The sequence below is a fragment of the Calliopsis andreniformis genome, chromosome 10 (assembly GCF_051401765.1).
Source record: "Calliopsis andreniformis isolate RMS-2024a chromosome 10, iyCalAndr_principal, whole genome shotgun sequence".
In the NCBI taxonomy this organism is placed as follows: Eukaryota; Metazoa; Arthropoda; class Insecta; order Hymenoptera; family Andrenidae; genus Calliopsis; species Calliopsis andreniformis.
The window spans coordinates 14277865-14292581 of NC_135071.1; the positions used below are offsets into that span (position 1 = coordinate 14277865).

Genomic DNA, 14717 nt, shown 5'->3' on the forward strand with positions numbered 1-14717 from the left:
TTTGTCTTATTTTAACAGGTAGAGTGATCCTTTACAGTTTCTTGCGCCTGCCGTCGAACACTGTATGGGACTATCACAACCGTCAAGATGACTGTTATAATTATTTCTTATATGTATAATTCTTTACACACATTATTTTTCACAATTAACACTGAATAAGATTAATAAAATATAAAAGTGAATATTACTTCACTAAATGAATAATATATTTTTTTTAATTATCTTCTTTATGAAGAAACTTAAAAATATGATTAAGCATGGTATTAATCCTTATCATACTATTGGTATAAATTCAAAGAAACACATTTCGAAAATATGAAAATTTGAAAGTTTTGAATATTTGGAAATTTGATAGTTTTGGTTTGAAAGATTTGAGAAATTGAGGTTTTTTTATTTCAAATATTAAAAAATTAAAAGATTTAGAATTTTGAATATGTGAGTGTTCAACTTTTGAGAATTTGAGAAATTGGAGATTTGTATTTTCGATGTTCCAAGTCTGAATTGTCTAAGAAGTAGAAAAGGAGGATTTATGAAATGTTATTTTTCATCAATAAGAGTTTAATTATTGCAAGTGTGTTAATGTTTAAACGTGTGTAGATGAGAAAAGGTTGGTCATAAGCTCAGAAGGAAAGAACTATTTTATATAATTATTTAGTTGGGAAAGAAAATAAATAGGAGAAAACAAAATTAGTTCTACATTTTACTTTTTTATATTTCCTTTCAGTAATATGTTTTAAATTACATCATGGCCAGACAGCTTCAGTAAAGTGTCGACAGAAGTTCTATGAAATTATTTAAGCAATCCCTCCACTGGAACTAATAAAAGAGTTAATATACTTATATATTATTACTAAATAGAATTCTAAAATGAAAACCACTCTACATTAGTCTCTAGCCTATTATTATTAATATTAATCTCTCTATAAACTAGACTCTGGTCTCATATTATTTCTACCACTTCAAACAAACTAATATCTTCCAAATTTATAAATACTGCAATTCGTTACTTAAATTTAGGTACTGTCATTTTAAAGCTTTCCATATTTTACAAAGCGCACAATTGAAGATAACAAGCTCGAACATTCCAAATAATTATTTCTATCGTCCCCATTCCAAATGAAAATTTGCTTATATTTGTACCCATACTTGTTCCCCGACGATTCAGAAATAACTTTTCAATCAAGAGCCCCTCGTTCTCGCGATTCAATTAATCCCCCCTTCACAGACACAAAAACACACAGCCCTCCTCCATTTACAGCGGGGCTCCCCGTGCAAACATATCTTTTACTGGATTCATTATTCCAGCGTTGATTATTTCACGTCTCGACCCTCGTCTCCTCCTCCAGCCGTTTCCATCGTGGTGGGCGTGGCCCGAGTTTTTTTTTCTCCCTGCCCCGCTGCGCGCAGTGGGCGTGGCCTATAGTTTCGCGTGCTCGTTTGCGACACGCCACTGGCTCGTGCGTGGCACACTCCTCGTCTATGCAACGAGACTCCTGATTGGCCCTGATCGAACGTTACTTAACCGATCCGCTGACTTTCTGATCGTTTTTCGCTTGTTCTCTGGGCTATTTGTAAGAAATAGCGAGAGAGAAGCCAGAGAGCGAGAACAGTGAGGCACTTGAAGTAGTAAGAATGAACGCAATGTTTTGTTTAAAATTGTTTATTTTATTAAATTGATTTATGTTAGCCAACAAGCATTTCTGTGAGCATGATATCTGAAATTTATGCTTCTTTCTAGGATAAATCGAAGTTTCATGGAAAAAGGAGGACTGTTTTGTGCGATTAGAGTCCTGGTAGTAAGGGCGAAATGCCGCCACTCTGCTGGGTCTGTTTTTTCAGGCCCATCCGCTCCTATACTGCTCATCCTCTTCAAATAAAATATGGAGGACATACTTGTTTCAACTTTATTACTATCTTGTAGGTACAGCTATAATTGTTAACGTATTAAAAAGGAGAGAAAATGAAAAAAGAATGACATACAGGGTGTCCTCTAATAAAAATGGCAATACTTTAGGGACTATTCATCCTTACCATTCAAAATGCCTCAGATACTCTTGAATAAGTTGAACTATTTTTGGAGTTAATTTATTTGATTTGAAAGAACAACTGAGTGTGACCAAAGGTACCTGTATACGTATCTACACATACGAAAATATGCTTTTCTTCACGAATAGAGTCATTAATAGAACAATGTAGGTAATGGTACAGAGACTTCAGAGGAATTAAGCAAAATAATGTTTAAATACAACAGAGTACTACCTGTCAAACGATTATTAGATCGTCGATTGTGAGAATGAGTCATTACCTGAATTATGTAATGTAATATAGTCTATAGATATCTTAACACTATTTTTCCTCTTATTTAACTGTTCTATTTGCCACTTTCAAGAAATAACAGTAAATAGAAGGAAAACTTGAATATTTTACAAATATGATGATATATTAAAGATAATCATTTGACGTGCAAAGTGGGTCAAGTATAGACAAACAGTTCTTTGTACATACTCATTAAATAATTTGAAAAAGAACAGTTAATAGAAGTTGACTTACACGTAGAGAATCTAAAAGCATTAAACCATTTTTTTTCTATAAGTACTCATAATCATATTTGGGAGGTGAAAACAGTCATCAAAATTGAATTGAAAAAATTATTTTGTTAAATTTCACAAAGACTAATGGAGGTAAAAAAAAAAATAGTAAATACAGTTTCATAGTCATAGTCACAGTTCTTAAACAGTAGAAATTATTGGAAAGCTTATATTTGTGTTTATTCCGGAAATAGGAGCATTTCAAAGATTTCAATTTTTATAAATGGAGCTATATAGATTTTTATAGGTACATCATTAAGTGAATCTTTTTCTTCTCCATAAAAAAAGTATGAACGCACTTAAATCGAAAACTGATTAGTTCAGATTATATTTGTACTTTATTTTCACATAGCATTTGCCAGGCTTGACATTTCTATAGACGACTTTTTTCTGTGGAAGATTCCGATGGATAAGCGTATTCCTGTTGATAGCGAACAGAACATTAAAATCTGTTTAATTTCTGAAATATAAAAAGCAACATGACTTCAAATCACTAATGCTTTGAAGAATCTCAAAAAAGAACTTAAAAGTGTGTACCGTGTAAGGTCAGTCGACTCCAGCATTTTTTGTAATTGGAGCAATTTATCAATTAAATAAACAGGTATCTATCATTTACAGTGACTTCATTTAACATTCAAACACTCGTATAATTTTAATTTCTGAATTCTATATAGGTATATATTGAATAACCATGGGATAAACAACATAAATGTATTGCCTAACTGTCATTTTAGAGTAATAGTAAAAATCCGATATATTTTAATAAAACGTATATTTAAAGAGAATAACAGTAACACAAAATGTACACTACGTCCATACGAGATACAGCTCAGCGAAACGAATTAATGTACGTATAAAACTATAGGTAAACAAGATATATATACAAGTATTTCTAACAACATTACAATATAGTATCTGCATAAGTACTCAAAAGAAAAAATACTAGAAGAAAAATCGAAGAAAAATCGAAGAGGTGGTTCTAATATAATATAAATACCTGTTGCAATAGATATCAATTTTTTCTGCAAAGACATACCACCAACCCCCATAAAAAGATCTAGACCATAAACTCGCAAGAACAACAATAAATGCTAAAGAAAAATTAAAAAAAATGATTTAGCAAAGAAATGATAGGTAGCTTTGATTCTTTACAAAAAAAATAATTTCTAACATGTCGAACCATTTGACAAAATATCATATATTTCAACTAAATGACTTCACTGTTAAAAGTATCCCAATATTTGTAAAACACTAAAAATCGCTCTCCTTTGATGTCTCTTCTAAACCCTAAAAGCCGCATCTAATAAACCAATAATCTTTTCCATTTTTCAAACCTATATACACGTACCTATACCTCGCTCTACTGTAATGTAATACATTTTTATTACTTGTTTTACATTCATACAAGCCATAAAACCTTCAAGTTAAAATTATATTGATGTCCGAATATTAATGGAAGTCACTGTAAATAGAATTCAGTTGTGGGTTTCCTTAAATTGGCCACTGTGCGAGTAACCAATTCAATGACGTCGATAACACCTCTTCTGTTCTCGAGTAACGACCTCGACCCTTCCTTCCAGGCACGTCCCTCCCCGTGCGTTGGGGCGACGCGATTGGTCGGTGGGCGTGGCTGACTCCGCCCAGGGGCGTGGCTCGACCGATGCGAGGCGATGGTGTGCGGCTCACGAACGCAACGTCACGCTCCAGTGATCCGAATCGTCGATCCACGCACGAATCTGCGAATTGGCAACGAGTTTGCGGTGCTAATCTCTCTGCGAGTCGAGCAGTGCCCGAGATCATCATTTTTTATGATGACTTCAGTGTACCTGCCCCTACGCGCGCGTCTGCCCATGTGAATGAAATTGATAAACTGTGGCTGCGTGTACCGCTCTCTGACACGCCTGGTCGATTTGAAAGTGTATTACAGATTTCGTAATTACGCTGATTGTAGTACGTTTGAACCTTTGTCATTACGAAAAATATTTGTCTGCGAAAAAGAGGTAGAGAATTATACTTTGAAGGGTTCGAAAATTTTCTGATGGGTCAATAAAGGAGAAATTTTGATACTTTTAAATGTAAAATTTGGGACTTGAATGATATACTTGTAACATGTAAATGATATTATTATTTTTTATATAGTTAGTATTAATACTATCTACTAATAATTTTACCACTTGGCGTTATTGTTATTACGAGTATTAGTATTGTTACTAGCATCATTGTTACTATATTAGTGTCTTTATTGCTAGATGGTAATTTTATTACCTGTATTTTGATAAATACATAACAAACATGAGCAATAAATATATATTGCAATATACAGATACCAAACGTAAAAAAATTGTTGCTTTATTATAGCTGCTTAAATTTTAGAAGAGAAATTAAAGGAAAGAGAATTTTAGAGTTAAGATGTCAGAAGTTACCGAGGGGAATTCGAATATCAACTTTGAAGTAATTCGAAATTAAAACTTGAAAGTCGTGAAAGATAACTGGAATTTTTCAAATAAAATATATATTGAAAATGCTAGCGAAGCTCTCAAAACTTTTAAAACTATCAAGACTTTCAAGACACCAAAATTTTCAAGACTTGGAAGATTCAAAACCTATCAAAATTCAAGATTGTAGACTTTGACAAATTTTAAGCCTTGAAACGTGTTTGAAATGATTCGAATTTTTTTTCTATATACAGATTACAAATACAAATAGACCTGCCATTTAATCAATTTTTTATGCCAAGTTCGAGATATCGTAGAGTTCCTTTATCATTTTCATGTCACTTTCTACGTTACCGATTCAGTCTACAATAAGATTCAGGAGCCCCAAGCGATAGGAATTGAAATTAATATTTCGCGCCAATGTTTGAAACGTAAACTAACTTAAATCTTTAATAGAAAAGTAATTATTTGCTTTTATAAATTTTTAACACAATTATATTATGCAATCACAACTGAGGTAATTATGCTTTTTATAAAAGCATTAGCAAAAATGCGAAAAGCAATAAAAAAAGACTGGATACTGAGGCAGGGAACCTCCTTTAGGTTTCAAGATTTCCTATATGAATTTCCTTTTTTTGTTTGTTTAAACAACTTTTTAATTAAATAGATAGTATTCCTTAGCAGGTAGTATGATAAAAAATAGTTTAACAAAAACATATATATACACATATCTTAACTACTACGTTTATATCTTGGTAGAACACCTATCGTGGCATGCTGAACTTCTTCCAAGAAACTTTGGGAGTTGTGTATAGTAGTACCTCCTAAGATAATCCTTACTCCTGAATTCTGTTTATTTAAATTATATACAGTTAAGCTTTCTTCGTAGGTTGTTCCTCCTATCATGAAAACTATTATATCTTGGGGCCTAAAAATGGTGAAAAGTATATGTCATAATGAGTCATAAAGAAACAAATAACTAAAATTTACCTTTTCGATATTATTGTATTGCCAAGGTAGGGGAATGTTTGCGAACTTAATTTTCCTTTTATTAAATCTTCAAGGATTTCATTTAATAAAGGTATGTGTTGAGTGTATATATTATCCACTCCTCTTAAACCTTTGAATAATTTCTTAGTAATTTTAGCTACTGATTCACGGTCAAATAAATTATTTTGCCTTGAGTTAATTCCACTGTATTCTAATATGCTATGCACAAGCTAAAACATTGTTTTAATCTTATAGACGATAAAATCAGACACAAAAAATTGTAACCATAATTATTTTCCATAAAATACCTTAATATATTTTTCTGAAACCCCTTTACTCTTCAATAGACTCAGCAATCCATTGATATCATTATTTGCATATCTTTCATAATGAAGCGCATACAACATCACCAGTCTTACACTATCAATTTCTCGAATTTGTTGATTATTAATAAGTTCCTTTATTTTTTGCAGCTGCAATGAAAACCATAAATATATAATTAATAATAATGAGATATCCATAGAACGAACAAAATTTTTTTATACCTGGGCGGAATGATCATTTTGGCAGCTAAGTTCTTGCTCCAACTCCGATATTTGTAACAAATTGTGTTTCTCCACAAGTGAGGAGAGTTCTCCAACTACTGTTACATGTTTCGATACTGTACCAGAAAGCTTCTTAAACAGAGGATACGTTTCTACAAAATTCTTCATATCTGCTATACTTTCCACTTTTTGATGTTTCTTCGCTTTTTTTTGAAACTCATCCATCAGTTCTTTTATCGTTTGCCCAATTTCACCGAAGTTGTGATATAAATTCTGTTAAAAGTTATGGATGAGTTTAAAATTTTAAAGGATTCTCTGCAGCAATAATACATCTGTACTTACATTCGCATAAAATTCGTCATGTTCTGCACTAAGTACGACTTCTTTTAACTCTTTCGAAATACCTTTCACGTGAGATAAATTGACACGATTATTGTTAATAGTCAACAGTTCGTGAACCATTGCTTGGTAAGTCCATTGATTTAACAAAGGCGTGACAGGATCATCTCTTCTATCAATTATAAGTAAAACCGGATTCGATTCTTGTCTAAATTCGAAAGAATTAGACTCTTTGCTTAGAATTTCGCGTATCTTCTCTGCTAATCTCTTTGCCATTTCTGAACTACTTTGGTAACGTATGTAGGGACATTTCTTAATGGATAATAGGACGGATATTATGCCCAAAAGAGTTCGGTGCAAATGTGTTTGATTCCACAGTAAACCTTGATATAACAATTAAGAAAACAGAATTAAAAATACTTATTATTTGTTTTGGATTTGATTTACAAATGTATTCTATTTTTTTTAGAATAGAATTCTAGTAAAATCTACTAATATATCTTCTAACAATACCTGACTATTCTATAAGAATTATTTTAGATTTAATAGTACAGATCTGATCTACTTTTAAAATCAACTAATTGTGTTATGGAACCAAATTCTGACTTACTCAAAAAAATAATGTATTACCTTGTGAGCATCCAACAATACCAAGTGAAAACAAATGTGGGTTAATTGCCAAGTAATCTGCATAATATTCATAAATCTCCTTCACAACTTCTTGTTCGTCACTCTCAGCCAAAAGTTTAATATCAGCTTTTGCTATTATATTACTGAAATCTAAATAAAATCGCCAAATTTAATTAATACACTACATTATGCTTAACATTTCTCTATTTTTATTCATTTGTATGAAATGTTTATCTCATATATAATATATTTAAGTTTAGATTTGGAAACTATATTTAGATTGCTCCCAAAAATACATCTTTCAACATTTCATATATAGTTACACAGTTTCTCATTTTACTCGTTATTTACTGGTGAAAAGTAAAGACTAAGACTTTTGAGCTTTTAAATATTGCTCATAATAACAAAAAAAAAGTACACAGAAAGTATGTACTGTACTTCAGCAACAGGTAGCCAAACTTTGGTACCACAGTTTATTCTTCCTAAAGATTAAAAAAGTTATATGAGCTTAGAACTAGAAATTTTTCCTTTCCATGATACATAAGAATATTATTCTTTATAAATATTGTAGCAGTGCTTGAGACTTACTTAAAGAAAATATTCAAAATCATTTCCTTCTGAAACAATAAAAGTTTTGCATCCAGAAAGATCGAAGATATTCAAATATCCCTGGTGTGTTCCAAATTTTGATGCATGCCATTTTGAATTTCTGGATCTATCTTTATGTCATCTTTCATCCTTGGGAAGAATGGAATGTAGTATCAAAGTTTGGCCACTATTTCTGAAACACCCTATATAAGCAGACCCACTTATCTCATAGTCTAATAATAAACTAATATTACAAATAAAACAATGAGCTAACTTTGTAGGTGGTTAAAATTTAAAACTACCAATGCCTTGCCTGGTTAACACATACCAATAATTGTCCAATTGTAACTACACATCGAAGGTATTTGAAGAATTTTTTCAATGTTATGTTCTACATATATCATTCACAGTCAAATACCTACCTAACTTATTAGTATTTAAATACCTAGTTGAACTTTTCTTCATATTTAGATAGTACTCTTAGAGTCATTAGACCAGTCTTGGATAATGAATAATTATATGAAGTTATGCAAGATGTATTTCAGGAAGAATTAGAATCTACACAGAGTATATCAGAAATTGTAGAACACTTCTGAAAACTAAGCTTTAGATGTGAAGACATTGTGAAGAAAATTCACATATTTGCACCATGTTCAATAAGAACTATAGAATGTTGCAGACTTTGTGAAAGTATTCCATTAGTCATTAAATCAATTTAATAGTAACTAGTTATGTAATATATTGATATACTGATTAAATATGTTGATACATTGATATATCATAATCATTATTACTTACAAATATAATATGTTCCATATTTAGGACATCGTAACTCATTACATAAAAACTCAACATTTTCTTTTGTGGGTCGTACAAAAACTATGCATTTCAAGTATTTCAAACCTTCATTACGCACATTTGCATCAATTCTTTCAAAAAGATAGACTTCCTTCATAAACATTTCCAATTTAGTATATAGTAAACTTACTATACTTGTCTGTAAATACACAAATTAGATAAATAAAATTTCAATGGTATGTAACATAAGTATGATGTGATTGAAACTTGCTACTTTGCTTACATTTTAGCATACAAAAACTGAGATTTATAGGGAAATTATTTCATATTTGAGGACATTATCTACATTCTACGTAACAAACAAACAGAACGAGTTTAAAATTGATCTATAAACTTATATAAACCTTATTCATAAATACTCATTCTGAAATATAATGTTACATGGTCTTATATTCTGTTTAATTCTCAACTATAGATGCATGATGGACGAATATATTTACAATTTCGTGTGACCATCTAATTTGAACATATACAATATGTATTACCAAATACCGTTTGTTTATCCATCAAAAGAACTTTCATGCCAGGCCCACTGTCTTCTGTCATTCGAGTAATATAAGATTTTAAAGCCACTACTAAATTCATTTTAACTGTATTTTACGAGTGCTGTAACTATAGTTATATGTAACACGTATATTTGTTACTAATAAATGAAATTGCGCCTAGCATTAAGTAAATTTATATCCCTACAAAAATTAAGCTGGACACATTTGACAACACACTACACATCATCGTTACATACACAGTCAAGCAAGATATATATATATTTGTCATCTCTAGTCTCTCAAGAGGGTCACAGAGGGCCACAGATAGCAAAACAGCATCCTCATCTATAAACCGAGATTCTATGGCGTAATCCATATCCATAGGCGCGCAATTCAAACTATGGAACAGTTATATTAAAAAAAAAAATGCACCTAAGGTGTTAAAAAGCCAATATAAGTATTTGTAGAAATTTTTTAATTTTCTAAGCTAAAAAATACATATATTAATACTGATTCGTACATTTGATAAAATTCATATGCCTAAAATAGTCTAACACAGTTTTAAAATTTCTTTCAGTCAGGAACATTTCACGAATTTAAACTACTCAAAATCGTGCACGTATTAACTGCAAGAGTTCACCGCTCTATGTTAGCCTGTAGATTTAGGTTAGAGAGAGATAAAGCTTGATCCTTGCTAGTCAATTTCGGAACATAATACATGATTAGAGTAAATGTTGGTAGTTGAAAAAAAATGATACTGTTTGATCATCTACGTTTACCATTGCTTTGTTGATGGTGTTTGTAACGTAATGCTACGTAAGATTTTTATTAAACTGTGACGTTAGCCGTACCCACTTAAATATATTTTATCTTTCCACGTGGTTTTGAAACGATGGATTAGTATGTTTTTCTTTTAAAAGTGTTCGAAAACTACCTAGCGCGATTTATGATTATTTTTCTACTTGTAAATATACATTAACGCCGAGTAACATGTCTATAAACAATTCGTATTGGTGCCACTTGACGCAGTTTTGATACATTTTAACAAGAATTGTAGTATTGTATTGTATTATAAACGTGAGTATGTGTCATAATGAATCATAATTTAAGGAACTTGCTCGAAAGAAAGAATAGATGAGCTTAATACAGGTTACAAACCAATTTTAAACTTCATTTCTATTCGTTTATCATGCACGATGTGAATGATTTCCTCAAATTTGGAAAAATTAATGAAAACAGTGAAGTTGTAGGAAAATCTAATGAAAATAGTGAAATCATAGGAAAAACTTGTGAAGGAAATTAAAGTGAAGGAAAATAGCTCTTATATTAGTCAACTTTTTCCTCCACAACTTCCTTCCTCTAAACCAATTTGAGGTACAACTTCTTTAGTATAATCACAAAAAAAGAAGTAACTTTTTATTAAATTTGTTAGTAATGAAATGTTTATATTTAACGAAATACAAATATACATAGAAAATAATTTTGATTTTTCTTGAAATGGATAAAACTTTTAATGCCTAGAATTTTGTATTTTTCTGTATATCAATGCATATAAATGTATATGATATATGTGGTTGTATAGAATATTTGGCTGCAAGAGAGAGAAAGATTTTGTAGATAATTCTGGAAGTCACAATAAGATAAAAGTCAAGAATAAAGAATAAAGAAATGGTGGTTCAGATTTCAGCTGCTTTTTTTAAATGCTTATAGTAAAACAAATAATAATTGGTCACTGAATATTTTATATGTACAAAACTACTTTTAAGGATACAGAAAGGTTCAGAATTAAGAAATAAAAAATAAAATATTTTAGGTTTAAACTCAACAATAATTTACGTATAGCACAAATTTACTTTTTATTGTTTACACTTTTTATAGATAATTTTATAATTGTTTTTAGGTACAAACAGACACTATGGGTCGTTACACAGGAAAGAAGTGTCGTCTTTTGACAATGTTATGGCTCACTGCACTATTTTTCTTAGTAGAAATTGTAGTGGGCTATGTAACTAACTCTATGGCTTTAATAGCCGACAGTTTTCACATGCTGTCTGATGTGGCAGCATTGGTTGTTGCATTTCTTTCTGTAAAGGTAAATTATTCATAATAAATAATAAAGACTAGTTATATGATAACAAAAGCCTGCAAGATATTTAGTTTTTATAATACTGAAAGACTAATGATAAGACTTGATTCAAAATAAGGATAAGTTCCTTTTTCATTAAATATGATAGCATAAAATTGTTTGAGCCTTTAAATAAAAAACTTTTATCCTCACAGGTGGTCCAACATCCACTGGTATTAAATAATGTTAATTTTTTTTTTTTACATCTGTGAATTTTGCAGATGTCACCAAAGAAATGGTCAAAAAACACATTTGGCTGGGCTAGAGCAGAAGTTTTAGGTGCTTTGGTAAATGCTGTTTTTTTAGTCGCATTGTGTTTTAGTATTACTGTGGAAGCATGTAAAAGATTTATTGAAGTAGAAGAAATACATGAAGCTAAATTACTTGTCGCAGTAGGTGCACTTGGGTTATTAGTGAATGTAATTGGGCTGTGTTTATTCCATGGTAAGTGTTCAAATTATGTTTGATTTTAAATAAGAGAGGAACTAATTGTGAACAATTATTTCAAATTAAACTAAGTGAAGCCATTACAGTAAAATAAACAAGAGTATACCTAAATGTTGATGATATGTATTCATTACACATATAATGAAATATACTATAACTTTTGTTGTAGAACATGGAAACTCCCATGCACATTCGCATGGTATCTCTCGAAGTCATAATAGACTTAGTACTCTAGTTGGAACAGATGACAATGAGAATGATGAAGCATACAGGCCATCAACACCTCAGGTGAAAAGAACACATGGCCATTCGCATGATGCCAGTCAAATGAATATGCGTGGTGTGTTTCTTCATGTACTCTCAGATGCACTGGGATCTGTAATTGTAATAGTATCTGCCTTAATTGTGTGGTTGACGAAATGGGAGTACAGGTAATCAATTACTAAGCTAAAAAGATATACTTTTAAATTAACAATTAATATCTCTAATTTATCTTCATACAGATTTTATATAGATCCAGCTCTTTCACTTTTGCTGGTCATTCTTATTCTGCGATCAGTGTGGCCATTACTACAAGAATCTGCATTGATTCTTTTGCAGACTGTACCAACTCACATTCAGGTAATTTCAACACTAAATGTTTTAGAAGATATATACTAATTTTCGAAATATTCTATAAATATTATAGAAGCAATTACTAGAATTATCACATAAATTCCAGGCAGTAATTAAGTGAATTTTTTTAGTAATTCAGTTGAATGTGAAAATTTCTTAACTTACACTCAATTTAATATCACTTAATCTATACTAATGTTTATATTTTAGGTAGACGCTATTCAACAGCGATTACTAGAGAATGTTGATGGAGTATTAGCCGTACACGAATTCCATGTATGGCAATTAGCTGGTGATCGTATTATCGCTTCAGCACATATAAGATGTAGAAACTTGTCGGAATATATGAAAATCGCCGAACGAGTAAAAGAATTCTTTCATAATGAAGGTATACATTCAACCACCATACAACCAGAATTTATCGATGTAAGTGTAGCATCGACATTAATCAATCTAACGTAGCTTTCTAAACTTTTTCATAGTTACTTATTACACAGAAAATATTCCACGTACACGTAGGGCTAATCAGAATTATTATTATTCTAGTACCATTCTAATAGTGAAATAAAAGAGACACCCACAGAGGACTGTGTATTAGACTGTCCAAAGACTGATAAGCCTTGCAATCACGCAACGTGTTGTGGACCCTCCAAACAGGTATGTCTCCTATATTTAAATGGTATTTCCCTGTAATTTAACTCCTCTCCCCCCGCTTTAACAGTATGACGCGAAGAGAGAGTCAAATTCCCGCACTGCCCATTCTAAATCAAAATGTCTTGGACGATGCTTAGAGGCTATTAAATCAGATTCAAATACTGTTATAGGTAACTGGATGTCTATTATTGCCAAAATATACTGAAGGAATAAACTTCTAAAAGTAAACTATATTTACTTCATATAAAATAAAAAAATTGTATCAAGTTATACTAAACGTATAAAAGATCAGTGATTTAAAGCAAATGCAGATTTACAGAATAGTAAAAAATGATAACTCATTTTTTCTTTTTATTGCTACATCTATTTTTACCAAATTACAATCTTGAAAAATTGTTTTCGTATGAATGTTTCATATTACGACTAAAAATTATTCATAGTTTGTGAAATAAAAGTAGATTAATTCTATTGCATCGAGATGGGTTCCAAATTAAATTATTCTCACAAATTTGGATTTTAGATATAATTGAAGGGCATTTTCGTTCATACGGTACATCACTTGAGATCATGTGAAATGTGTCATCAGTCAGTGTGTTCAGTTTATCAGAAAGGCATTTCAGACAAAAATTGTAGCACTCTTATGCCCCCCTTTTATCTTCTGTAACGTCTGGAACGTTTTTCCGTATCATCCATATTTTTCGAGATAAATGAAATAAATTTCCAGATAAAATTTAAAGATTGAAAATATTTCACACAGGGTCGTGAAACTCCCTCGCCTGGCGAAACGCCATATATGTGCAGGCAAAGGAACAGTCTTGCACGCTCGACTGTTTCCATCGGTGGAACCGAGCAACAAGAAGTGAATGAAATGGAACGGGGACATTTGCTATCACTGCCCGCTTCGCATCACTCCGTCCAACTTCCACATTCTCACGTTAACACACCAGTTGTTTAAGTTATCGTCGTATTATCGATACCTACCTCTATAACAAAATCTGCGGCGCGTTACAATGTTATTATAAAAATTCAATAAACTGATCTAAATCTTTATACGTAGAGTTTACCTTCATACTATCTTGTATGAAATATTTATCAATTTTTGCATTAAAATGTACACGATTAGTATTTAATAATATTTAAAATTTTATGATGAATTAGGTAAGGAAATTTTAATTCGTTTCGATAGCGATTCATTTAAATGTGAGTAGGTAAATGAAAAGGATTAGAAAAAATTATTGTTAAGTATAAGTAAATATTCACCGTTAAAAATGATCAAATTATAAATACCATTTAGTTAGTTTCTGTCTTACGAAACAGCAAAATTCTTCCAATACAATTCTGAATTGTTATTAGTTCTTTACAATGATTTGCATATTTGTAAATGTGACCAAGTTTCCAATGTTTTCGAAAGAAATTTG

The 14717-nt window shown here is 31.0% G+C and overlaps 2 protein-coding genes and 1 long non-coding RNA gene across 10 annotated transcripts in view; 2 read left to right on the top strand and 1 right to left on the bottom strand.

Moving 5' to 3' along the window:
- Positions 1 to 4697, top strand: part of LOC143184718 (uncharacterized) — a 53013-nt gene extending 48316 nt beyond the window's left edge. For 2 of the 3 annotated variants that reach the window (XR_013002810.1, XR_013002807.1), the window contains exons 5-6: positions 1739 to 1917; positions 4169 to 4697. This is a non-coding gene — a long non-coding RNA (uncharacterized LOC143184718). Of the gene's footprint in view, positions 1 to 1738; positions 1918 to 2940; positions 3005 to 4168 lie in introns of those variants that run through there. The other variant, XR_013002808.1, reaches the window with a different exon arrangement.
- Positions 4698 to 5486: 789 nt separating this feature from the next.
- Vps45 (vacuolar protein sorting 45) lies at positions 5487 to 9680 on the bottom strand. Of its 3 annotated transcripts, none has more exons than XM_076386714.1 (8): positions 9466 to 9680; positions 8914 to 9112; positions 7528 to 7677; positions 6901 to 7280; positions 6559 to 6831; positions 6322 to 6486; positions 6014 to 6243; positions 5487 to 5951 (listed from the first exon to the last, which is right to left on the bottom strand). In XM_076386714.1, exons 1-8 carry the CDS (start codon positions 9556 to 9558, stop codon positions 5756 to 5758), a joined length of 1686 nt encoding a protein of 561 aa, XP_076242829.1. In that variant the 5' UTR covers positions 9559 to 9680; the 3' UTR covers positions 5487 to 5755. The 3 variants fall into 3 exon arrangements, with proteins under 3 accessions (XP_076242829.1, XP_076242830.1, XP_076242831.1); XM_076386715.1 differs by lacking the exon at positions 9466 to 9680 and adding an exon at positions 9318 to 9341; XM_076386716.1 differs by lacking the exon at positions 9466 to 9680 and adding an exon at positions 9197 to 9294 and having other exon boundaries at positions 5488 to 5951.
- A 477-nt stretch (positions 9681 to 10157) lies between these two features.
- Positions 10158 to 14670, top strand: Znt63c (solute carrier family 30 member 1). Of its 4 annotated transcripts, none has more exons than XM_076387189.1 (8): positions 10158 to 10535; positions 11359 to 11550; positions 11805 to 12027; positions 12200 to 12461; positions 12534 to 12651; positions 12856 to 13071; positions 13192 to 13302; positions 14057 to 14670. In XM_076387189.1, the coding sequence occupies exons 2-8, from the start codon at positions 11374 to 11376 to the stop codon at positions 14252 to 14254; spliced, it is 1305 nt and encodes a 434-aa protein (XP_076243304.1). In that variant the 5' UTR covers positions 10158 to 10535; positions 11359 to 11373; the 3' UTR covers positions 14255 to 14670. The 4 variants fall into 4 exon arrangements, with proteins under 4 accessions (XP_076243304.1, XP_076243306.1, XP_076243305.1 ...); XM_076387191.1 differs by lacking the exon at positions 10158 to 10535 and adding an exon at positions 10817 to 10832; XM_076387190.1 differs by lacking the exon at positions 10158 to 10535 and adding an exon at positions 11136 to 11235.
- Positions 14671 to 14717: the final 47 nt, after the last annotated feature.

Bases quoted from the DNA above. Each gene is read 5' to 3' on its own strand.
- Vps45 (XM_076386714.1), bottom strand. From the start codon at position 9,558: ATGAATTTAGTAGTGGCTTTAAAATCTTATATTACTCGAATGACAGAA. The intron at 9,113-9,465 runs GTATTTGGTAAT...GTGTATTTACAG, and splicing joins TTTTGATGGATAAACAAACG to ACAAGTATAGTAAGTTTACT. The intron at 6,832-6,900 runs GTAAGTACAGAT...AACTTTTAACAG, and splicing joins ATGACGAATTTTATGCGAAT to AATTTATATCACAACTTCGG.
- Znt63c (XM_076387189.1), top strand. From the start codon at position 11,374: ATGGGTCGTTACACAGGAAAGAAGTGTCGTCTTTTGACAATGTTATGG. The intron at 11,551-11,804 runs GTAAATTATTCA...TGAATTTTGCAG, and splicing joins TTGCATTTCTTTCTGTAAAG to ATGTCACCAAAGAAATGGTC. The intron at 12,652-12,855 runs GTAATTTCAACA...TTTATATTTTAG, and splicing joins CTGTACCAACTCACATTCAG to GTAGACGCTATTCAACAGCG.